The sequence below is a fragment of the Natator depressus genome, chromosome 22 (genome assembly GCF_965152275.1).
Source record: "Natator depressus isolate rNatDep1 chromosome 22, rNatDep2.hap1, whole genome shotgun sequence".
Classification (NCBI taxonomy): Eukaryota; Metazoa; Chordata; order Testudines; family Cheloniidae; genus Natator; species Natator depressus.
Window position 1 is genome coordinate 17724548 of NC_134255.1, and position 26271 is coordinate 17750818.

The following is a 26271-nucleotide window of genomic DNA, read 5'->3' on the forward strand; positions in this document are numbered from 1 at the left end:
CACCACTACACGGACTCCACCAGTGTGGCACGTATTACTGTTACATCCGCTAAAATGCCTTTCAATTAAGATTAGGGGTGGAAATACTCTCCCTCTCCACTTCCTCCCCCGCCGCCCCGTTTGCTTACTCTATGCATTTAACAGCACTTTGAGTAGTCAGTTTCATCCTTTCCCCTGCATAGCCAGTCCATTTCCTGTTTTGTGGTTGGTCTGAGAGAGAACCTTTCTAAAGTGATTGCAAACATCACAGCCACTGGTAGGGAGACTCAGGAACAGGTGGGATCTGAGACTCTTTTTAACTCACCCTTTCAAAACAAAGTGGATAGTATGCATTTAAACACGTGAACATCTCTACTAATATTCTGAAACATGAATGCCCTGCCCTTCCAACTTGCACTCGCTCTCATGGACCTCTTGTTGCATTTCTAGAGAAAAGGCTAGGAATGTTTTTAACTGAACCAGTTTAGATAGTCTGTGTCTGAGACTCCATGCAACACAGGAATCCGGTAGTTCTAAAAGCCACGTTCTCCCTCAAGAACTGCAGGTCTATCAGCACTCAAGCACAGGGATTCCTTCAGAACTGTGAGCCTTTGGGCAATGTGCCAGGCGCAGCTACGTAAGCCATGCCTCAATAGCTCCCTTCTTCTGGGAGCTCCTTCAGCACCTTGGTTACCTTGAGTAAAGACAGGCTCCCTTTCCTGCCCTTTCGCTTTTGAGGGTATTCCACTCTCTGGCTGGAAGGGGACTGGGTTTTCTGCATTTTCATAGCCAGCATGCTCAAGACATTCTGTGTTTGTGGCTGATACAAGAAACACCCTCTTGATTGTACTACAAGAGCTGCTAACTCAGGTGTATTTAAGTTCCTTCCATTTCCCAGGACATTCCACTGACTTTCAGTCAATATGCAAGAAAATGCTTTGATGACATTTTTAGCCTAACTGCAGGAATGAGCATCTTGGATTATTGGCACTAAAGAGGTGAACCAAGTTAGGACGGTTTTCTGCACAGCAGAACATGCTCTAAGTGAAGTAAATTAATGTATAAAATTATATTGTCAAGCAGTGCTTGTTAGAGTAACTGTCACTGGTTACGGTGCCCCTCAATGGGATTTTACAAAGCAGACTGAATAATTCTAGAGGAGTATAATGAGGGGCATTCTGAATCAGAGCAAAAAAGAGAAGCAGAGGCAATCTAGATGCCAAATTATGTTTTATTTGAAATCCACTGGGGTACAGTACAAATCAACAAAGTGGGGAATAGTCACCAGTAAATCAGTTAGTTGTTTTAGCAGGAGCTACTATTTAGGTTTATCATAAACTACTGTAAATTATTACTGTTATCTCCTGTATCATAGAATATCAGGGTTGGAAGGGACCTCAGGAGGTCATCTAGTCCAACCCCCTGTTCAAAGCAGAACCAATCCCCAACTAAATCATACCAGCCAGGGCTTTATATACTAACTACTGTCATCTTAATTCAACTCACTTTGTAGTTATAAATTTATATTTATGAAATAACAGAATTTTGAATGAGAAGATACAATGCATTAGAACATAAACCCCCGAGTTATATGCTCCCTATTCAGTTTCTCAGTTTTCAGCCTCTGTAAGCCCAGAGTTTGGAGGACAAATTCTTAGGTTGTTTAGTTATAGCTTGAGCAATTGTCTGGTGCAATTTTTATTTACTGTTGTGAGTTCCAGCTTAAATAAAGACATGTATGCTTTGATCCAACATGTTGGCTTCTTGACTCAACATTTATCCTTCACGCCTTTCTGTCTTATAGTCCACCCCCCACCTCCCGACAAATTTCTGTATTCCTGTCGCTTCACCTTGTATGCCTTACGATACCATCTGGGCATTGTGTTTTACAATCCTTACGGTTTTCTTAATTCTGCTACAGCACACTTCCTCCTTATTTCTTGTCCGTTTCTCTTTCATTACAGAATATCTTTTATTATAGCTTATTTCCTTCATATTTCATTCTTGCTTTATCTTTCTCACCGTTTTCTGTTTTTCTAAAAATTTCTTAGTTAACTGAAGAGTCTCTAAGTAATTTTCCTTCTCATTTAACTGCACTGTTCTTCCTTTCTGTGTTCCTCTTTTCCCCGAATAGCACTGTCTTCTCTCCTCCTGGGTACTGTCCCTACTATTTCTATCATCTCTCTTTCCTGTCCCTTCTGAACTGGGCTTTCTCCCTTTCAGCTCTGTTCCTGGCATCCCAGTGACCCAATTCAGCCCCACTGTCCCTATCCTCTGGCTCCCCACTTCCTGCACCCCTTCTTTTCTGATGCCAGTTACTGACTCACTGGCTACTGGCCTCTCTCCCCCAACTCTAGGCAGCCTTCCTCCAGCTGTTTCCACTACTGTGCTACCTGTTTGGAGCTGCGCTGGGGTAGGGAGCAGGAAGGCACTCTGCCACCTCCTCTCTGCCATGGATTTCTTTTTCTCCCCAAAAAACAGCCCTGGGCTCAAGTTCACCCCAGTTCCACTGCCCAGAAACCCTTGGAGTTCTCCAGGCAGACCTTGAACCCACCCAGAGCAGCTGGCTCCCTTTTCTAAAAAGAGAGAAACAATTTGAGGCTGCTTCTGAGCAGCCAACTTGTGCTGCTCCCATTACACATTTGGCCCAACAGCCTCCAGTACCAGTGGGGCATTCACTAGCACGTGTGAGCTTACTGATGATGCTCAGAACCCTTCTGGGATGGCCTGGGTTGCTGTTCTGTGTGCCAACTGCAGGCTCATTCCATGGAGGAAGCAGCTTGCATCACTCAGCAGCTACCTCTGGATGGGTTGACAGGCACAGACAGGCTCTGAACGGTCAGTGGTTCACCCAGGAGAACTGTAGCCCATACATTACCGCCCTCCCCATACACAGCAGCTCTCCTCCCCCCCATGGTTGTCAGTCCCTTATCCATTGTGCGCTCTCTCCCAGGCTAAATGAGCATCCTTCCCCTGGCCAAGGCATCTCTGCATTCCAGTGCTTATTAGACAATAACCCATTCTCCTTCAATCACTGCCCTAGAGTTTCCATTTTTTTCCACTAATTCCATATTTTTTCAAGTCTCCTTCATTTCCTATATGATTTCTCAACACACAGTATTCAATTTGTCATAATGACCAATTAGAAACAAAATGTCCTCAGACAGATGTAGCTAATTCCAGCCATGTGAGCACTCTGAAGGAGTGTAATAAACTGGATAAAAAAAAACCTTTTAGAAAAACAAATCAGTTGCAAAAATGTTTTTCATAGAAAAGAGTAAATATCAGTCACTGAGATAAATCCTATTAATCAGAACACAAGCTTGTAACTGGAAAAGTCAGACAGTCCCAAAGTATTCCGCCATATCATCCACCTATCTTACGTCAACAAATAAGATGACCATGGATAAGGGCACAGGACCTGGGGGGTTGGGTTTTAGCCCTGGTTCTGCCGATGACATGCTGAGAACCTGGGAAAGTCACTTCTCTCTGTGTGCCTCAGTTTCTCTGTTTGTAGAGTGGGGATAATGATATTTCACCAGCTTTAGAAAGTGCTGTGGAGATCTGCTGATGGCAAGCCCCATGTAAGAGCTAGGTATTATTAATAGTAAATATTTGAAGAAAAGAATCTTGTGAGTTATTTTAAGCTAATCTCTTAACTTCATTTTTGTAACTGAGGGTTGCAGAGTATTTCTTTTGGTTAATATTAACGAGTAAATAACTGAAACATGTGTTTAGCCTATTTTCTGTTTGACCTCTCAGGTAAAGGAATGCTGTCAAGATTGGTGGAACAAAACCGTGACCTACCTTTAAGAGATACATGTATTTGTTCACACTGTCAAACTGCCACCTTATGTGCCCACGGAACGTGTACGGGGCACAAAACACAATGATGTGCTTTGCAGTGCTTTGACCCTACAACAAACCACAAGCAGCTCTCCATCATTCCCACTCACTGTTGTGCCTGGCTGGTTTCATTTTGAAACGAATTATCACATCAATCTCAGCTGAATTAAAGACCTCGTTTACATGTGGGCCATTTGGAGGGCTTCTCAGAACAGACTGAGCCTGTCTAATGAAAGCTCAAGTCGACAAGTACAGCAGCTCTGGCTGGGGCTAGCCAGGACTATAGTTCAGAAGAGCTAATAAAGGACAAAAAAAAAGCTAAGCTTTGAATTTTGACATTCTTGAATACTGACGCCCTTTCGAGCCATACCCATTTACAGAACTTATTACCCCTTTTCCAGTTCAAGAATTGCATCCTATGCTCACTTTGTGTAAAATGTTACATTTTGGAAAACTTCTCAAAATCTATATAAAGACTTCAAAAATCACTTCAAGTCACTTTACATACAGAAAAGCCTCCAGTATGCAGACATGTATAATGCAATACCTCACACATTATGCAACAGAAATGATCCTTATATAGAGCAAGATTTCTCTTTCCTGAAATTTTCTGAATACAGAACATTACGCCCCCTTATTTGGGGGTTCAGTGCAATGGTTTCACTTTAAAACTTAGCTTGTATGGTCACAGATACTCAGAAAGCATCAAACAAGCAATCAAAAATCTCACAACATGGACATTTAGCACAGAGGGGGGTCTCCTTGGTGTTGCATAACAGTAGATGTGATTCTTGATGAGGCTGTTCCACCAATGAACCCTGTACCCTGCTGTGATTTTTGCCATGTTATGTGCATGGAAAAATGTTCTACTCATACAGCTGTAGGAAGGAAGCGTAGCTCTTGAGATCATGTTAGGACTGCAAGCTTGCAGCCTATTCCGAGCCTGCTTACCCACATATTTTGGCTGGATTGCCAACGGAAATTAAAAGTCACTTTAAACACTGAATAAGTGAAACCTTTCCCCTTCTCCAAAAACACCTTAGTCTTTTTACAGTAGCTTCACTGTAAACGAATAGCAGGGAGTTATCACTATCGCTGTTGTGAGAAGGAAGACTCCTCCAAAGACGTTCATGACTCCAAAAACGGCAGATACTTGAATGAAAGGAAACCTGGTAAGCAAATTTTGCCTACAAAAAGTTCTGTTTTACACCTTCTGATTTCCAGCCTCAGAATGACCCAAAACACAGAGCATAAAGGGATTTGAAGGCAGCCCACAGTACACAGACTATTTCTCTTGACAAAATGAAGATGCAAGATCCTCTTCAGTGTTGTAAATGCTAATGATTGCAAGGAAAGATTATTTTCCAAATGGGCTTCTGTTTGGTTCCCCCCCGCACCACACACAATAAATTGCTTCTCATGTTAGAACAAAATGTCTCACTGGCTACTTAGGAAACTTTGCTGGGATTCACTCTCTTAGATATAAAGTTGGGAGTTAATGGATCTTGTGTGAAGTTTGAAAACTGCCAGAACCTACTAGATGGAGGTAGAAATTGACATTTACCGTCTAGTACATAACTGACTACTGAATTCATCTGCTCACAGCCACAAGTGAGGATATAGTACGGGGCAATGTATTGTAAATTAGAAATTCTAATTATCTGAATTTACTACAGCATGAAATATTTTAGAAAACAATTAGATTTTCGCTTTCTATTTACTTACAGGGCTATTTTTGTAGCCAACAGAATTCTTCCAAGTCTGCATATGAGCTTGCTAGTACGTACACGGTTCTGGATAAGAGGGAAATACTTGGATTATATCTGCCAAATTCAACAGGAGGAAGGGAATAAAGAGATATTTTACCTCTTTGCAGTGATCCACAGAAAAGCAAAGCCTCCCACTGTGTGCACGTGAAGAACACAAACAATACTGCTACTTTGCTGTCATTAGCACCTCCTACAAAGAGTAAGCTCAACTTCACAAGTTTGCAGAATTATGGGGCATCCGACACTCCTTAATTAATGGCAACTTATATTTCGAGTAGGAGTTCTCAACCATTTTTTGAATCATGCCCCCACCTTTGTGTGTTTTTTTTTTTTAAACTTGGAGTCTGCCACCCACCTTAATAATAGTCAAGTATCAGAGGGGTCGCCGTGTTAGTCGGGATCTGTAAAAGCGGCAAAGTGTCCTGTGGCACCTTATAGACTAACAGACATATTGGAGCATAAGCTTTCGTGGGTGAATCCAATACGTCTGTTAGGTTAGTCAAGGTGCCACAGGACTCTTTGCCACTTAATAATAGTGAGAAGGATACTGCCACCTAGCGCTGCTAACGCGTTTCTACACCAGAGACCAGGCAGGTTGCCTAAATCAAAATGTAAGTCAAGTGGTACGATAAAAACACCCCAAATCTGTCACTCAGAGTCTCAATGCCACTCACGCAAGTTTGGCCCGGCCACCTGTCCATCATGAATTAGAAGACTCGCTGTGCCCCCCACCCCCAATTTGAAAATTGCTGCATTGGAGAGATAACAGAAGGCTCAGCCGGACAAAGTTAGGTTTTCAGACAATCTATACTTGTTGATTATCAGTTATAACCTGTTCCCTACTTAAGTTGCCCCTTCTTTGGAGAAGCAGGAATCAAAGGAGCAGTGGAGTATAATGGGAGAAGTAATGGATGTAGTTTCTTCCATTATAACTGAGTCATTAGCTATTAATTACAAAGGCATTTAGAAAATGTCACGATGTTAGACTTTTTATTTTATTTATTTTTAAAGGCGCTTTTTAGGTTACCAGGACTGTTACCAGTTATTTATCGTTCAAGTCTCTGGTTATGTACCCACAGATTTTTGGTTTGCTTTCTCTAAAGGAGGTAGTATTGTCTAGACTAGCAGTTAGAGCAGGGGACCATGCACAGACCAGAGTACTGTCTCTGTCAACATCCCAAGGCCGCACAGTGATTTATTCAAGATCTCTGTGCCTCAGCTTCCTTGGCTGTAGGCAGCAAGTAATACTTGCCTACATCCCAAGAGTCCCACAAGGACTTTGAGATCCTTGGATAACAAGTACTATAGAAGTGCCAAGTATTGCTTTACTTGCTGCTGAAACATCTGCCTTCCCTCTCCGACATGTACAAGAATAGCAAGGAAGCTGTTCAGACAGCAGCTATTGCTTACCACACATTATAGCCCTTCCACATACGACAGGAGTTCAAATAAAAGCATTTTCCTGGGATCCAGGTAAAAGGAACAACATTCAGGATAAAATGGGAAAGAACTGTATAGCATTTAGCAGATTTCAGCCCCCAGGAGGTGCTTTTATGCTGGCGTAACTAGGACTTGAACTTTTCAGATGAAGTTTGTAATTTTGCCACAATGAATTTGCTATGAACTGGTGAATCCCTGCTTCATAAAGAGCTTTGTCCTTTGTTACACAGCAACATCTCCTCCAGCAAAGTCAGAGCTTTTCCTTATCTTAGGGCAAACATGAATGTTGACGTTAAAGGAGATGGAATAACCTCAGTACTGACTGAACAGGAACGAGTCAGTGAAGACTAAATAAAGAGAACGCTTTGGCTTTAGCAGACGTGTCTCTAGATTTCACTCCACACCGAGATGAGAACAATGTTACCGAGAACTGGGTTTAAACAAAGTTATTATGTGATTTTCAGACCTGTTTTCCTGACCAAACTGAACAAGGATTTTTTCTGAGACTCATGCTAGCTAAACTGCTACAGACCAACCTTGCAAAATACTGACTCAGTTACCCGGGGCAAAGAACTTTGACATGTGAGTAAAATATCATCATTGTAAAAAACAATTTTGTGATTCTAAGACAGTTATATAATATGGTTTTCAGACAAACACTACTCAAGAAAACAACTAGAACTTTGTTAGCAAAAAACGGAGTTTTAAAATGGACGCTTCTAGGCTCTAGATTGCAGGGCTAACAGGTCATAAAAATATGAGAAATCTCAGAAATCATACGATTTGAAGTATAAAAGACTGCAGAGCTGTAAGACAGCCTGTCAGCTTAGACGTCACTAACATCAAACACCAAAATCACAGCTGCAGCCAAGAATCTCACATGACAGCTTGCCAGGAAGTGACGTTTTTAGCACCTCTTTAAAAGGCAGTTCTGAAACCACTATGCAATACCTTTAATCCCAAGTGTCAGCATGCGGCTGAAGAAAAACGGAACTGCCTCTATAAGAATGAACCCCTCCCATCCCCCGAGAAAACATGGAGATGATGCCCTTTTAAATGGCATGGCTTTTTTTTCCTGTAAGTTAAATGATTTTATTCTTTATTCCTTTGTCAATGGAAGTTTCCAGGGCTGAAGGACAGATAGGAGGCAGCTATTTTCAGCTTACTGTAGTTGACCAAGTATAATATCAGATTAAAGAATGCAATAAACGTACTTACCAAATATTTCCCCTCCGCTAGCATATTCTGTCACCAGATAAATCATCCTCTCAGTCTCCATAACCTGGACAAACAAGGATACAAAGTGACAGCTAAAGAGACTGCCCAGTGCAAAAGGAAATGAAGCTAATTGGAATTTTCTTTTGTTACTTGTAACTTTGACACAAACTGCTTTCAGCAAATTAAAAAAAAGTGATTGCAATGCTTTAGAGAGCAATGGCAGGGGTGGGGAGGGGAAAAATAAGAATGATTATTAAAGGGACTATTTTAAACACTACTTAAATCCTTCTGCATCCCACCCACAAAATATTCAGTTGCTAGTCTCCACTTGTTTCAAGAACCTCAGAGACTTCTCTGGGCTGCCAAGACTGAAAAGTTCACCTTAGGTATTAATCATTCATCACTCTGAAACACTCAAATAACTAGGAATACTTTTTTCTAAAGGAAGGACTACCTCCAGAATTAGTAAGTGACTTTCAAATGACTCAAGATCTATCCATCATAAAAGTGACTGGCTCAAGCGCTTTGCTCTAGGGAACCTTCACATTTAAGCGAGAAGACAATGCCAATCTTTATACAAGCCTTCCAGGGCTCTGGGTGCACACGGAGCTCTCCAACAAATGAAGGCCAGTTACAGTATCAAGACTGGTTCTCCCGTTTTCAGCAAGTCAATTAAAATGCCAAAATTAGTCCCCAGGAAAGGTCAGATAGTTCCACTAGAAAGCTGACTTGCTCTAGTAGCCATAGAATAGATGACCAGGTCACGGAAAGTTTCTCTTTGGCCCTACCATGGTAACATCACCCCGGCCGATGGGAGCTGGCAGAGGTAGCTGCCCTGGTGATACCAGACTATGCCAAAACAAGCCGAGGTGCGGGAAGGGATTTCAGTTTCATTAAGAGGCATGGCCCAAAATAATATGTTTTAAACAGGCCAATTTCCTGACCTCTATCGACACTAAGAGCATTAATACTAAGAGAAGATTCCAAATCTAAATGTTCTTTTAGCTATTCATGCTCAGGGCTCAAAACTCTCACCTACCTGAACGTGGAGTAGGCAGAGCAGGGACACAGAGCCGAGGGGCTGGAGCTCCATGTTCCTTCTCATGAGGGAAGGGGCAAGCCTGGGTGCAGATGGGCATAGGGGCAGTGATCCTTTCAGAGGAGGGATGTGTAGAAGAAGAGGACAAAGCAGCCTTGAGCCACTACTGCTATTTTAGGCCAGGGGAAGGAAAGCCAGGGAGGAAAGTGGCTGGAGCAGTTGCTTTTTTGCTCAGGATGGAGGACGAGGGTCAGAGAGTGAGGCCGCCCAGGTGCCACTACTCGTTTAACGGGAGGGAACGGATCTTCTAGCAGCAAGCTTTGAAGTGTGCCCACAAGTGCGTATGTGTGGGTGAGTCCACATGGGTAAGCTGGTGGATGTCGGTAAAGACAAGCGATTGAGGGGATACATTAAAAAAATTATAAAGTAATTCTCTGTTCTTATTTCCCTCTCCTTCCTTCCACTTCCCCAGAAATCCAAGAGGATTTCAGTATTAATGCATTTGCACAAAACAGAGAGGGAGATCTCCAGGGAAGTGGAAGGAAGGAGAGGGAAATAAGGATGTGAAGGGAAAGAGGGAGCATTACACTCAAAGCATTGTAGCAAGATCCAAGGGTGGGATTTTCAAAAGCATTTGACTGATTTAGGAGTACAAATCCTATCGACTTCCCATGGAGCTGTACTCCTAAGTCATGGTCGTACTTGTGAACCCCCTTCTCCTAGGATTGATAAGAAAGCATGGAGAGACGCCCAACTGGAACAGTTGGCCTAAGAAAGATCAGACACACAAAGCTCCCTTTCAAATGTTTATTAAACAGGAAGTTGGCTGGCAACACACGATGATATGCAATACATTGATCTGTTACTATTGTAAATTGCAAAGCACTGGCTTTGGCAACAGTAGCTTTTATGGGCACGGCAGCACACCTTTTCACCATGGCTTCAAGGACTAGTCCTTGGGCAAGCTGGTCTCTGGAAAATTTTCCAAGCCTCAATTATGCTATTAATTTTACACATTGCTTGAAACTTGAACAAAAATTAAGGAAGTCAGTTTCATTTTCCAGTTCTCAATGCTGAAACAGTTGGACTGCAAACCCTTCAGGTGAGCTTGGTTTAACATCCATGTTTCTGCAGGATTTTTAAAGTCATGAAAACATTTTGATTGGGTTTAACTTTTCCACGAAGTCTAAATAGTCAGCCACATTTGGGATGACAGTTCCTCTCATGGTGTGAGAGACACTAAGCACTTCGGCTCCTGTTAAAAGTTTGGGCTTGAAACATGCAGCCTTCAGATTAAAAAAAAAGATGCCCAATCTGGACAATTGCAGCTCTTTAACCAGCAGGTTTTGTTTCTTTTCCGAGAAAAGCTAATAAATGAGTGTAGCAGAGACAAGCCCTTAGATTCAGAATATGCTATCCAACTTTACTCAATTGTCATGTGATGTGGTTTACAGTTACCACTTAACAGTTATTCCACATGTGTGCAAACGAAACATATGGGTGTTTTTTACATCTTCCTGTTTCCAGGCAAACCTGGTCTCTTACATTTTTTCAGATAAGGGAGACACCTTCTCCTCTTGCATTTATTGGCTTTGAGTGTTACAAACCTAAAGAAATGTGCCAGTCAGATCTTTAGTGAACGGCTGGGGAGGAAAGGCTTTAATGACAAGAGGGCTTTGATTTCAGGTTTAGCAGGTGTTTTATAACCACCATGCACCATTTCAAAAATCAGAATAAAACTTCTGTGGAAAAAGCACCCCTTAGAACAGCCAGCTGAAAAACACCACACAGAGGATGCTCTGTTCTCACCCTGGCGGAGCGGAGACATGGTTGCCATCTCTTGGAGTATTCTGCCTGGGGCTTTATATTGCATAAAATAGGTTGACAAGAGCTTTTGACTCAAACAAGTGTTACAGACTCCAGCTCTTCCAGAGACAAAACTGCCTGTGCATTGTCACCCTGCACAATTCTTCCAACGGCTGTCACAGGCAGCTCTCACCTGGCTCTTTGGCCCAGGTACCAAGTCATTAACCTTTTTCACCCAAGATTCTCAGTTTTATTTCCTCTGAGTCTCAATAGCCACCGACTGCAGTGAGACATGAACTAGAAGCAGCTCTGCCTCAACCAGACAGCAGCTGTTTCTAAGGGAGGGCAGTCTCTACCGATGCACATGGTGTCCTCTCTTCTTGGCAAACATACAGAGCCCCCCATTAAATCACAGGGGAATAAACCCCCTAAATATTGCAACTGATACCCCAAATGTTCAAACTGCGTTGCCAGCCAGCAGAGACAAGTAGCTACAGACACCACAGCAGACTTTGGGTTCTAATGCATCTCTGGCAAGCCACTCCCTTCTTATGCTAACCTTAACGCATGCCCAGCCTGAGAAGACAACAGCATTTTCCCTACTTCATGATCCAGCCCTCAGGAACGGCAGACAGGCAAATGTGACAGTACAGTCCATTGGCTCATGCAGAAGCTCTCTCTGCTTTCCAATTTAATCCATTGTTTTTAAAGCAGGAAATAAAGGGATCCTACTTGTTTATTCTGTTTCTGCATCTTCAGCTCAGCAGATTGTAGGTGAAAGGCAGTTCCGCTTCAGCCTGTCAACCAACAGGCAATATTGGCAGGATACAGGGAAGTGAGTTCTTTTCCACATGTCACTAACGGCCTGATCAAGGAGGTCCAGGATCATTTACAAGACATTTAAAGTTTCACCAAGGGTTTAGTCCCCAATTAGTTCTCCACTCACTTCACTTGGGTGCCACATCACTTCTGGCCTCCACAAAGGGACTGGATCCCCTCTGCTGTCCTACTTGACCCTTTAGTGCGAGTGGCACCTCCAAAGCAGTGTGTACAAACCCACACCATTGCACAGACCCGAGGCGCTCATCCACACTGCGTGCAGCGGGGACCTTTCCCTGGTGCTTTTGTTTCCCCAAGTAAGGAAAGTCAGAAAAGCTGGAGAAAAAACTGCAACAAAATACAGAAGTGATGCTACCACCATTACTGTCCCTGATCACCGTCCACTGAGGACAACACAGCTGGTCTAAACAGGGAAACTGAAAGGCGCACAATAGCCATAAACAAACGGAAACCAGCTGCCCTCAGAGGACATTTGATCTTCCAGTAAAACAGAGGATGAGCTACTGAAACACAGGGACTGGGGGGGGGTGTTAAAATCAAGGTATTTTGTAACCCTGAAAATAAAGATTTTTTTCCCCACATTTTACTCTATTGAAAGTATAGAGACCGCCCTATATGTGATACTATTGCACAGGGTCAGCCTGTAGCACAGCCCGCACCGGGAGGGAAAAGCCCACTATACAATGCTCATACCTGATATAATCTGATGATATGTGGATGGCAGAGCATCTTCATAATCTGAACTTCTCTAAAAATCTTCTTGAGGTTCTCTTCATCCAGCTGGGTCTTGTCAATGATCTTTATAGCAACCTGGCAAAGAAAGAAAGAAATGGGTCACTCACTTAGTGACTATTCAGAATTAATTTTAATTATTTGTATCACCATACTGTCTAGGAGCCTTCATCAAGGACCAGGGCCCCTTGGTGCTAGGCGCAAACACAGAACACACATATGGTCCCTGTCCCAAAGAGCTCACAGTTTAAGAATTGTCTAGCTGATTCAGGAAAATTCTCCCGCTTTAGTACAGACTATACTCCATCAACATGCAGGAGATGTATTTAATTTTCTGATAGTTAATGAGAAAAAAGAACATATGCCACTGAAGTGTGCAATGCTGATCTTGAGGTTTCATGTTTTCCCCTCTTCCTATAGTATCTGAATGCTCACCCTAGCATCAGCAACTAGTTGGAAAAGCAGCTTCCTGGAATCCTGGATTGAGTCCCCAGAAATTCCCAGCTGCCATTTGTTCAGTTTACAAGTCAAAAGATGACTTTCAGCTTGTCGACACCGCATCTTAATTAACATACAAGCAGCAAGGCTGCCAGGTTAAGTGCTGACGAAAGGTGCCCAACTCAGCCTGAACACTGAAATCCTGTTTGTCAACAGAACAGGAACCGCACAGGCAGCAACAGTGCAAGAGACACACACACACACTTCACCCACCAGCAATGCTCAGTCACCCCTGATCTGGACTGGATTTGAACCAGGCATGCACATAATTACCAAATCCCTGAACCATAATGGGGGGAGGGAAAGAAAATAATTTAAGGAACCTATAAAAATTGGTTTAATCTTATCTGGGACCACAAACACTGACAATGTCTTAATCACACAGTTATGACACAGCGTCAGTACAAGGCAAAGTTAAGTTTGTTGGGGTGCCCTAATTGTGCATTTCCTTATCTTAGCATGTTTGATTTCTTTGATGTTGACCCTTAATAGTGAATTTCCTGTGTTTATAATGCTTAGTTTTGGGATCATTACAACATTCCCTGCAATATGTTTTACCCTAAATTACCGATCTTTACTCTTATCTTTAACTCTACTTTAACATAAAATTTTGCCGGGGAATAATAATTCAGATGGGAAGGCTCAATCTTCACACTCCCAAGAAGTAGGATTATTTTAATTCATTTTTATGAATGACGCCTCAGTATAGAAGTGGGAGAGGCTTCAAGGGGGTAGGAAGTCAGTGAGAAAACTGTAAGGAACCAGCAAACTTTGCCAGCTTCGATCAAAGCAAAGTTGAGAACAGATGACTGGCAGGGTCAAGCCAGCAAAACCTTTCCACCTGCAGTAAAGCACAGCCAAGAAGTTCAGCGTGCCAGAGAAAAATCACTGGTACCTTCCAATGCCCATCATCAGAAACCATGGGGATAGGATGTAAAATGGGGGTGCGGGATAGGAGGTTTATTTAATTTAAAAAAACCTCAGCAGACAATAACAAAAAAGCCTTCCTTGATCTCAGTGTTTTCCCAAAAAGATTATTAATTCATGATCAACTGAAGCATCCATCAGAAACCCACACAGAAGGAAACTGACAGCAGTGCAATTTACTTTGTGCTTTTTTTTGCATAACAAAATATTACCCTATTACATGTAATAAGTGGAGTAGTGAACATCAGCAAGGACAGGATGGTTTGTAAAAATCCCACTGTAGGCAGGTTGCCAGTTAGTTAAGTGTTTGGACATTTAATTGTTCAGGTATGATACTTTTTCATGAAGTGCAACCTACAGTTTTTAACGTTTCTAATTTAGCAAACCTTACTACACCTCCATCCAGCTGATCTTTAAAAATTCCATATCACGAAGAATGCCTTTGCTTCCACCCCAGACAGCCTCCTTTCCTCTGCTTTCCCATCACTTCTTTGCAGTGGTGTTAAACTGCTCCTCTGCAGCAAGCCTCACCAACTATATGTGCCTGTATTTGAGGTATCAGTGCATCACATTCCAGAAGATGAAACTCCACATATACCACCACCTGCACAATCCAAAGCATATTGGTCGGAGATGGACACATAAGCTGCCCTCTTCCCTAGCCTCATTCAAACTAGTCTGAATCCCCATCTTCTTGTTACAGAAGCCTGAGTTTCTCTCTCTGCATCCACTTTACTCCACAGAAGCTATCTAAGCTCACATGCCAGCTCTAAACCTAGACACTGTGATATGTTTGATCACGCTGCCCAACTGCATAGAAACTGGGTCCTCATTGTTATGAAACTAGCATCAAAGACAATGTGAATGATCCATCAGCTTCTAAAAGATGGATATGTTTTCTGCTTAGATGGAGAACATTTAGTTTGCGATGAAAATCTGTTTAATCTCATGCCTGGCTTTTTAATAGGTGCTCATTAAAAAGTTAAGCTATTTTTAAACAATGAAAAAAGTGATTAGGTTAAAAACAAAGTTAATTTTTTGAATGCCAGAGTAAAGTGTCTTCTAAAAAGTCCCATGCTTGTCTATGCATACAGAAGTAGTGTTTCTTCCTTTGAACTCCTTTCTACTTATCTGATCCAGTAGTAACATGTAGGCAGAGCACACAAGGCTCAAGGTTCAGATCAGACACAAGAGTCAGGTCTATTGTCTGAAGCCAAAGAACACACCCATCACGAAACACTTCCCCTCTAGTCCTCAAGGGATTTGCCTGTGGAAACCCAACAAGGGTATAGTGCTGGCTACACAAATATGCCAGGGAACTGAAATAGGCAGGCACTTCATGAAAAGTAACACTTCATTTTCCCAGTTTTGAACTACATTTTTAAAATATTGAGCTACACTGGAAAAATTAAAAAGCTCTTTTAAAGCGTGCCAGTAAAGGGACTGGGCTTTGATCGGATGAGAGCAATGTGTGTCCATCATACATGGAAACAGATTGTTTAATTGAAAGCACCTGGATAAGGACAGATGTCTGTTCTGCAAACTGTTTGAGCAGCTGCACACTGCTATAGTCTGAAGAGAGAAAAGCTAGCTCTCATCGCATCACTATCCACAAACCATGCCAGAGTAAAAGGGTGAGCAAAATGGAGTCTGCTCTCAAAGACAGAAAGGAATATCACAGACAGATGCTGCAGGCATCTGTAGCAATGCTGCAAGTCAAAACCCTCCGCAGCACACATCCACACACAAAATATGCATGGTCCATGCTAACCAAAACTCCGCCCCTACTAAAAAAAATAACCGGGACACTTGGCAATGCAAGAGTGACAGCTACAGTATGCCAACAGAAGATGAGCAAAAACAAATCCATGATTTGGGGATCCACCAACAAATTTTCTTGTTTAGAGCTGGCATTTCACACTAGAAAAGAACCACAGTACAACAATCTGTGGTGATATTTCTTTGATTTGCTATAGTGTTATTTACAAAGACAGCCAATGTCAAGGAAGGGTAGATACCATAAGCCACCAAGTCAGAGTGGCATGGAAACACACATAGCAACACCTTTGTAAGGATGTTCCCGAGGTTTGATTGAAAACCAGACCTCAGCCATACAGCAGACCAAATGTCACTTTTTTTTTTTTTTTTTTTTTTTTTTGCAATACTGAACATTCTCTGCAGATTCCTCATTTTGGCCAGAAACTCATTCCTGGGATGATTGGGCTTCAGAAAGCGCAATGGATTCCTCCCTGCCCCTTTGCTGGGAGGCTGTTAGACCAGGGAGTAGCAAGATACCAAGAAGCCCCATTTTGGATTTCATTTCAATGTTTTACAAAAATGTTAAAACCACACAGAAGTGCTTGTTCGGGGAGACATGACTTACCTAACTACATTAAAAACAATCAGAAACAGTGAACAGGAGAACCTGGAAATCCCAACTACACAACAGCTTGTTTGTAGTAGACTACAACATTCACTTAGAGGGCAAGTGTTTCACATACTGGGACATGCCATATCAATGGACAAAGAAACTGCACTGGCACGAGATCTGAAACACATATTCACTATTTGGAAGTAATCTGGGAAGCCAGAGAACAAGATACCCATCACATTATGAGTTGCATATTCCTACCAAATGCTGCTATCAGTTGTGGAGAGAGGAAGAGAGGGAAATGGATTGCAGGCTCTTTCAAAATCTACATTCCATCAGTAAGACTGTCCTGAGTCCCATGAGCACAGCTACATAAGATAGAACAACTTTATTTGTTGCTAGAGAAAGCTCACCCTGGTCCCTTCCCAAAACAGCTACAGACCTACAAGAGGTATACCTTTTAAGTCTTAGCATTACACAACGCGGTGACACCCCTCCTAGCTCTGTTTTAAAAGCAAAAAGGTCCTGGGGGCAGCGGCTGCTTTTGAAAGGGGAATGAATGAGATGTATGTGGGGGAAAGAGGGGTAAAATGTAAAAAGGTACTGAGAATATGTTTCATAGTGACTTAGGATCCTTGAATCAGGATAAATAACTGCTAGCTGAACAGTTACAGGGATTAGTGTGCATGAAATTTCACATCCATGTACCACTACAGGCTACATGAGTTAAGGGCTTTACTCTGGCATCTGCACCTTGAATGCAACAGACTCATATTTCATGTGGAACTGAATGTTACCATAGCAAACTGTAAACAGGCATGTAAACATAAGGCTTAAAACACTAAAGAACATGCCTAACGGAGGACATTTGCTACCTTGGAATTGAACACTTGCTCTATCATGGGAAAAGCACTTTTCAAAAGAGAAAGAACAGCCAGATAAAGAGGAGAATCCGAAATACCCCAGGAGAACAGGGGTCCGACTTTAAGCTCCACTAGGCAGGAACATGTCTGCGTGTCCTGTACAGCAGCAAGAACATCAGCACTGCTCAGCAAATGAGCTATAATTTATAGTAAACATAATCATAATAATAATTAGCAAAACGTTAACTCAGCCAGTCACCTGGATGTTCCCTAAACCTTTTCTTCCATCTGTTATGAAAACTTACCCTCCACCAAAACTACTTTACTGTTCCATATGCAGTAGACCCTCAGAGTTCTGAGCACCTTTGAAGTAGAGGTTGTTTGTAACTCTGAAATGTTTGTAACTCTGAACAAAACGTTATTGTTGTTCTTTCAAAAAGTTTACAACTCAACATTGACTTTGAATCTTTACTATGCAGAAGAAAAATGCTACTTTCCCTTTAATTTTTTAGTAATTTACATTTAACACAGCACTGTACTATATTTGCTTGGGGGGGGGGGGTCTCTGCTGCTGCCAGATTGCGTACTTCCGGTTCCACTGAGGTGTGTGTTGACTGCTCAGTTGGTAACTCTGAGGTTCTACTGTATATCTGGAATAGAAATTTCAAGTGTACATTTTAAAAGTTCCTCAGAAAAAAATATACAGATTACAGTTTTCTGCTTAAAACTATTACTGGTTAAAGCCACTCAGTTTCGTAGTAATTGCACCCACCACACCTCCATGTCCTCAAAGTCTGAACTTCCACCACACCTTCCTAAAGATCTCACCTGGCGCTGTAGTTTCAGAGTTCACAAGGATGGGGTAGACAGTACAATGCCATCTGTCCATCCCCTAGAATTAAGATGGCCCAGTGGGCCAGCCAGCTACCTTCACACTGACAATCCCAGGAGGAGGTCATCTCCCCTCAGTCTCTATGGGGACTGTTGTGGGGAGAAAGTTAACGTAGTGAGAAATGATCAAGACTGAACAAACCTGTCCAATTCACCAAAAGGTTCATACACCTCAAAAAAGGTTTGCTTTTTTTTAAATGAAGTTTCGTAAGGCTCCCCTCCTGACTCAAAGCACAGCCCGGAGATCTGAACTGCAGCCTGGCAGTCAGGACATAGTTCTATTAAGGGTCACTCCTGACAATCTGATAGACTCTGGAGTTTTGAAGTTACGGATTTCAAAGAATAAAAGAGTAAGTGCTTTATCTATAAACATCACAGCACTGGATCGCTGGGAAGCCGAGGTGGGATGGGGGAGGGTGTCTCTTAACTAGGTACTGGATTCTTTACTTTACACAACCGCACTATTTTAAAATTTAAAATCTGAAGTAATGCCCTAGAGTCACTGAGGGTGTCTATTACAGCAAAAATGGCAGACAACCCAGGGCAAGCTGTTGGCAGATTCTCAGGGTCACATGGAATGGCAAGTCTGCCACACACATACAAACAATTCCAGCTCTGGTTTCAAAAGTCACTCCTGCTAGAAATGACAATGTCCGGCAAAGCAATCTGGTGACTGGGATTAGAAGCGGCTGCCTGAAACAGAGTTAGAGCTGAGGGACGGGTGAAATGGAAAAAAATTAGGCCCCTTTCTCCACTTGCTAAAATTGCAGGGCACTAACAAGCTGTGATTAATGAGGTGACAAATTGCTGCTGTCATGTTCTAGGCTTGCAGCATTCTTCAGAAGAGTAACTTATGTTGTGCAGCAAATATGTGAGCAGTGCAGATTTTCATTAGTTACACTTTTGATAAGCCGACAATATGTGGTTAAGAGGACAGCGCTGAATGGCAGACTGGAAAGCTAAAGGAGTCACATGGGATTCAAAGATCTCACAATGACATTCTTTTCGCTAAGAGGATTTTCCCAGTAAGAACAAGCTTTTGTAAAGCTTAAAAAAAGGGGGGGGGCGGGGGAGAGGGACTTTCTTCAGATAGTGGCAGTGAAGATGGCACTGAGAGCTATCAGAGGTTTAAAGGGAAAGCACTGTACATGGGACTAGGTAGAGTATTCCTGAGCAGCTTTATGTTTTTTAAAGTCACATTTCAGAAGCTATATATCTGCTTTAGGGAAATCTGATAAAGCCATATAGCACAGCTGCGTTAAGCTGCTGGACATTTCATGGCCCAATGCAAGACAGATACGGACAGTATATTTTGGTCAGTGTCTCAAATAAGAATAACTGAATTATTACGCTGTCCTCTCTGACATCATCTAACTGGTTACATTAGGAGCTGGTCTGCTATGTTACACGACAGTACGTGTGAGATATGAACTCATTACCCAGCTGCACTGCTGTGGGCTTAATACACTATCTTTAATAAAAATATATCAACCTCTAAAAAATAATTGCAGTCACAAAGGGGACACAGAAAAAGACCACCTAGAAGAGCTATGCAGCACTGTGGTAGCCATGTCGTTCCAAGATACTATCAAGAGAAGGGGGTGAGGTAATCTCTTTTATTGGACCAACTTCTGCTGGTGACAGTGTCATGCTTTCAAGCCAGAAGAGCTGTCATTTAAACGCTTGAACTCAAAATTTACTCCAATGGAAAAGCCCTTCAACAGACCAACACATTCACCTTAAACAAGAGACTGGGCACTTTCTAAATGAAGGTTCTTCACAGACAAACACTTCGGTAGCAGATGTACATAATAGAAAACGATCACTGTATCTTGGGAAAGTCTGGGGGAAGTTACCTGTGTGACAGACCCAGAAAACACAGAGCCTCCTAGGAGCTTGTAAGAGGCAATGAGGGTTAAGTTGGTACAGGGAAATTTCTTGGTTCTCTCTCAGCATGGAAGCAAGAAGGGCGGGGGGAAGTTGGGGGCTTAAACAACGAGGAGTCCGGTGGCACCTTAAAGACAAACAGATTTATTTGGGTCATGTGTCAGTATATTTATGCCTGCATCTGTAATTTTCCCTCCATGCATCTGAAGAAGTGGTTTTTTACCCATGAAAGCTTATGCCCAAATAAATCTGTTAGTCTTTAAGGTGTCACCGGACTCCTCGTCGTTTTTGTGAATACAGACTAACATGGCTACCCCTCTGATACTTGGGGGATTAAGAGCATTTTCAAAGAGACATGCTGGCGTTTCCCAGCAGCCTAATCTCCTTCCTCATTACCGATTCAGGATTTCACCACAGCAAAACTGGCTCTGACCACATCAGCCAAGCTGACTTCCTCCAAGGCCTAGTCACAGGGAAACAACTGCAACCAACACTACCCTCCCTCAGAATGACAGGTCTCATCAAAAACTACCCACCAAAGAAAGCAGTGGAGGAGGTTCTTTTCACAATGGTTGGCCAGTGAGCCCGAGCACAGACAAGAAGCATCACACCATTTAGCATGGCACCTTGAGCACACCAGAAGGTGGAAGGCAGCAATGTAGGAGGGAGTTAGCTCTCCTTAGTTCAGCACAACTACTGAAAATTCACACAGGGAGGAAGTGCTTCTCACCTCATGGAACCAGAATGATGCTGAAATTTAAAGAAGACATTGACATGGATACTGATCCCTGCCACAAGTCAAGTCAGAAGAGGCTTGTGACTTAATCTGAAACCTCAGCCTGAAAAACAATAATTCATTGTTCCTATACCATGAGATAGACTCCCTACCATGCGAACCATCTACTGATCATACGAGGTGCAGCCTTCTGTTTACCTCTGGCTATGTCTACACTCAGGAGGCTACAGCTAAGGCACTGTAGCTATGTCGCTGTAGATCTGTAGCGTAGACACTTCCTACAGCAACGGAAGGGGTTTTTCCATCGCTTAAGGAACTCCACCTCCTTAAAGCCATGGTAGCTAGGTTGAGAGAAGCATTCTGCCATTGACCTAGCTGCATCTATACTGGAGATTAGAAACTTAAATTTTATTTCCCTAATGAGTGCCTGCTCATTTCATGAGCTGCATAATAAAATGTTCAAGTGAGTGATTAACTGACTTCTCCATGATGTCTAATGGCCAATCCTCCTTACAGATTTTTGGATCGTTAGCTCCCTTAGAAGGGTTGCAAGAAAAATGTCAATCAATGGCACTGTTTTACATAAGAAACCATGTCAAGCCTCATTAACCTACTTTCCCCAGCTGTCCCAATATTGTTCTAATACGCTGGCATGGCACTGAACTATATTCGTACTCTGGCTGGAGAACAGGTCGTGGGTAAGATTTCAAAAAGGGCTTAAGTGACCTACCAGCCTAACAGAACTTTGCCTAAGTCACTTAAGCACCTTTTGAAAATCTGACCTGGTTGTCCTAACCGTACTCACAGGTTCCTACAGATCACATAATACGCTGGGGGGGGGGGGGGGGGTGAGATCCAGCCAGAGAGAGAAACGAATGAGATTTTAAACGCGTGTGATAATAAAACAACACTCACTGACCAAACCAAGAGTCTTTGCTCTCTCTCATTGCCTTTCCCCTTCCCCAACTCCTTCAACACCATACATTTTACTCTCAGCTTTCAGTGGGATATACTGCAAGAGCATATTACTGTTTCCATGGGATGCCTCAGGTGATTTGTCGTGGGACACGGAGGCATTACTTACATATATGATATTAGCACAAAGAGGTCTTAATCAGGATCAGGACCTCATCATACGAACATGTAGTAAAGAGACGCTCCCTGTCCTAAAGCATACACTATCTTGGTCCATGAACAGATGCTACAGGTGGGAAAGGTGAAGATGGAGGATAGGAGAATTCAGGCACATTTTCGTATAGAGTAGCTGTGTGCAGAACATAACCCTAACCAGCCCACTGCCTGCAGAGCCACCCGTCCCTGACAAAAAGGTAGTTTAAGTTCTGTAGTGACCTTCGTTAGTTACTATTTCGCGGCAGTTTGGAGGCTTATGTAAGGAGTTGGCGCTATCAGCCTAGGTCTTGATAAACAAGTAATCACATCTCTCTCTCTCTCTCTCTCAAATGCCTCCCACCGCAATCAACGTTCCTGTTGGCAATCTCTGGAAACAAGGCATGGGCTGGATCAATAAGAATGATAAACTAGATCTCCATTCTTAGAGGAGGACCTTCCAGGGCAAAGCAGAGGTGTACAGCCTAGGCAATGTGAGCAAGCTTACACTGCAGCTGCTTCTGCTGTAAAGCAGCGCTTCTCAAGCTATCTGATGTGGGGGGGACCGGCAAATTTTCTTCCAAAGTGCGCACAGACCGGCACCGGTCTGCGGACCACCACTTTGAGTAGCACTGCTGTAAAGTACCTACTCTGTGGAGACAGCACATCCGTTTCCACTGCTAGTAACCCAGCTTCTCCACCTGCATTGAATTGCTATTTTAGCTTCAAAGACAAAAGTAGCCCCACATTGATAATGAGCATCAGAAGAAGTGTGGGCAACTCAGGTTTCCCACTACAAAAGAAAGGAACATTCATAGTGAAGGAGCCAGAAGTAATAAGACTCCCACAATATTCCGTTACTTATCTGAAAAGAAACAACGCCTCAGGAACCCTATACAGCTTGCTGAAAGCTGGCAAGCACCATCTTCAGACCTTCTGTTACCATGTAAAGTATGTGGGGAGTAAGGTAAATGAAGTGTAAACCAGACTACAATTAGAAGTGGAACAAAACCATAATCCAATTTCTTAAAAAGTGAAACACTAAAACAAAATAAATTGGAATAATTAACAATTCCATTATCAAAAGCTAATGAAGCTTACAGATTATAAAAACCATGCCAGCTCACAGCATACGTGCTGTTACCAACTAATAAAGCGTTCCTTCAATTTCTAAAACATTTAAGTGTTTTCTCGCTCTCTTGGATCAGACTAAAATTTAACCTAGTAATTTGAGAAACAAATTATTATATAGGAGAAAGGTTATTTAAGCTCAAGACAGCAATTCAGGTGAAGAAGATACCTCTTCAAACTAAGAATTGCACTTTGGGGTCTTGCTCTCAACAGCCAAAAAGAGAGGGGTTTCAAGGTGGTTTTCAATGGAATGGTGCTCTCTATTTTTTGGATTCTAGAGCCATATCAAGCGTGTATGAATTTGCCAGGCAAAAAGCATTGGAAATTCAACTGCAAAACATTATTAAAGGAAAACTAGACTGCGAGGCTTTCAAGGGAGAGGCATTGAAACCCTACATGGAGAAGCCCAGAAAAAAATGTTCCCTTATCATCGATATTGACATAGTCACTCACTGAGCTGAACATGAAATCATACCAGACAAAAACTAAATTTAGGACAAAATCAGCCACTCAACATTTTCAGTGCAAGCCTCATGGCAGCACAAGCAACCATGGAACGTTCACAAAGGTACTAACTCTTGGGCCACCAACCTAATGCAGCAGCAGCAGAGTATTCAGAAGTGCTTCAGCTCTCACAGTCCTCTCAGTTTGTATGAGCTAATGCAATCCAGCACGAGGAACCCATTGACCCTAGGGTTAAAACCAAGCTCCTGGGGCCTCCCAAAGCCTTTGGGTCTTATAACTGCCTGCCTTGCATCCAAGGAATCTGTCTCTGCAGTGTTATCTCTACGGCACAGTGAAGGCAAAATACTCTTCCAACTCATAAAACTCAATCAGCCATGGGTTTAAAAACCAAAGACTGATCCAACAGGACTCATTTTTAAGAGCACAGGAGACAGTCTTGGACTGCTCAATACGAAGTGCTCTGCCATCGTGCTCACAAATCGCACAGTGCTCAGATAGTTGTCCTAGCTGCTCATACAGCTCCCAAAATATGAAGACTTAGCTACAGGCAGGACGGCTTTAAAGCAGCCACAGTCCTCAGAATAAACTAACTCTGAAAGGCTTGGCACTTAAAAAAAAGAATTTGAAAAACAACAAACGCATAATTTCCATTACTTATGTTTTAAGGCCTGAACACTACTCTGGTCAGACTTCATTATGGTACAAGAACAGGTACTAAGTGAGCCAAGGACTGGAAATGTGGTAGCAGTGGCACAGAACAGAGAATAAGTAGTAATACAAAACCTGCTTTCTTCAAGTGAACAGAGAAGCAGTAGCAGGGAGCAGAGGAGACAGCCTGATGAACCTGCATATTGAAGAAGAGTCAGCTGCAAAATCGGGTGGGACAGCAGCCAGAAGGAACATGGAAAGGGGAGCACAGTGTGCCGGGATAAGTAATAAGGAAGAGCAGTACCTGAATATAGATAGAGGAAAGTGGGGGACACTTAATAGTCAGATAACCCAGGAGAGGAACAGCTCCTCCTAGTGAAAACTCAGACTGATTTTGAAATCCACGAAGTCAAACTATCTACATAGTGCTAAAAGAACAGACAACAGTGAAATAAAAAGTGATGGAGCCATTTCAAGTATTCCCTACAGACTTCAGAAGACCTTAATTGAGCAAGTCGCTATGCAATCAAGCATTGAAAACTCTCTTCTTGGTATCTGTCATCCTGCCAGGAGATGGGCCTACGAACCCATCTCAAGGGTCTGCAAATGAACTGCTAAAACATCTGATCCCATTGACTTTAATGGGACAAGGATGTGACCTTATGTGCATATTGTGGCTATGTAATGAAGATGAAATGGAAATATTTAGCAGAAAGTTAAATTGCATCCCAAACGTTTTCCTTTTTAAAGAGCAGTCCTTGAGACTGCCGGCTTTGGCTAACTCTTGCTTTTTCCTTTCCAAGCTTCCAAAAACCACCGTCGTCATTACCAAGTATACAGCCAGAAAAATTTAAATTGCTCTTTTTTGACCCATAATTTCCCAAAGTAGATCAGGGCTGAATGTCATTATTGGGTTTTTCATTCTTTCAAACTTACTGCAGTGCAATGAGCCATCAGGGATGTAGTAACTGAGGCAAAATGCTGCAATAAATTTCAAAAGCACATACAACTTCTACTTTTAAACAGTTGTGTTACTAAGAATGTTTGTGCTCCTACAGTGCTCAAAGGACATCTCAGAAGGCAAACAGACCAAAGATCTTACTGAGTGATTGTGTAATCATCAAAAACACAGCTGCCTGGAGAACAGAACCAATTCACTATTCCACACACAAGCATGGTCTCCTAATGCAGCTATGCTCTAATGCAGGGGTCCCCAACGCAGTGCCCACCAGGGCGCTGGCGGCATTTCGGTGGCGACGCTTCTTCCCGCTGCTGATTCGCTGCAGCAGCATTTTGGCAGCAGGGTGTTTGGCACCCGCCACAGTCTTCTGGGAATAGCAATATGCTATTCCCACAAGAAAGGTTGGGGACCACTAATGGCTCTGTCTTTAAAATGTCAGCTATCATTTTATACGCATGCATTAAAGATCAGTGGGCTCTCGCCAGTGGAAGACAAGGTTTACAACAAATTAAAACCCTTTTCCATTGTCATTCAGGCACAAAACATTGAATAATATAGAGGAGGAACAACAAAAAAAAAGGGCCATTCGCTTTAAAAACTAGTCCACCTCAGATATATAGTGTAGGAGAAAGGCAGGCCAGAATATGAGAGTGAAGAAAATAACCCGCTATGATTGCAAAGAGATGAGCTCATGAACCAGCTAATAGCAAATGCTGAGTTAGTGCTAAAACCCTTTCCAGTAAAGGAAAGCAAAGAAATGGGAAGTCAGAGGATTACATGCAACCCTGTGTCAGCAAGTAACAGTGCAGGGCTGGGGACTTGAAAGGACATGCTGTGCTTTTCCCAACATTTATTGGAAAAGTTCCTGGGGAGGATTTTAAAATAGCAAATGTTAATTCACTTCCAGTTGAAGAAATCACACATCTTCATTACTAGACTTTTGCTTTCTAATGACAATTACAATGACGTTCATCAAAACACGTGTACTGGCTATGTAGAAATGGGATGTCTACTTGGACGGCTGCACAGGTGCATATTTGTGCTAAGTATAGAATTCTCATATTATGGTCATAATTACCCTATGTCAGTGTGCATGATGGGCACTATCCTACTCCCA

The 26271-nt window shown here is 42.5% G+C and overlaps 1 protein-coding gene across 5 annotated transcripts in view; it reads right to left on the reverse strand.

Moving 5' to 3' along the window:
* The window catches only part of SIK3 (SIK family kinase 3), a 149135-nt gene that overhangs the window by 55906 nt on the left and 66958 nt on the right, over window positions 1–26271 (reverse strand). For all 5 annotated transcript variants that reach the window (XM_074936935.1, XM_074936934.1, XM_074936937.1 and 2 more), the window contains exons 2-3: window positions 12631–12747; window positions 8253–8316 (exon numbers count right to left, since the gene is read on the reverse strand). In XM_074936935.1, coding sequence (XP_074793036.1) covers window positions 8253–8316; window positions 12631–12672 — 106 coding nt within the window. In that variant the 5' untranslated portion in view covers window positions 12673–12747. The remainder of the gene's footprint in view (window positions 1–8252; window positions 8317–12630; window positions 12748–26271) is intronic.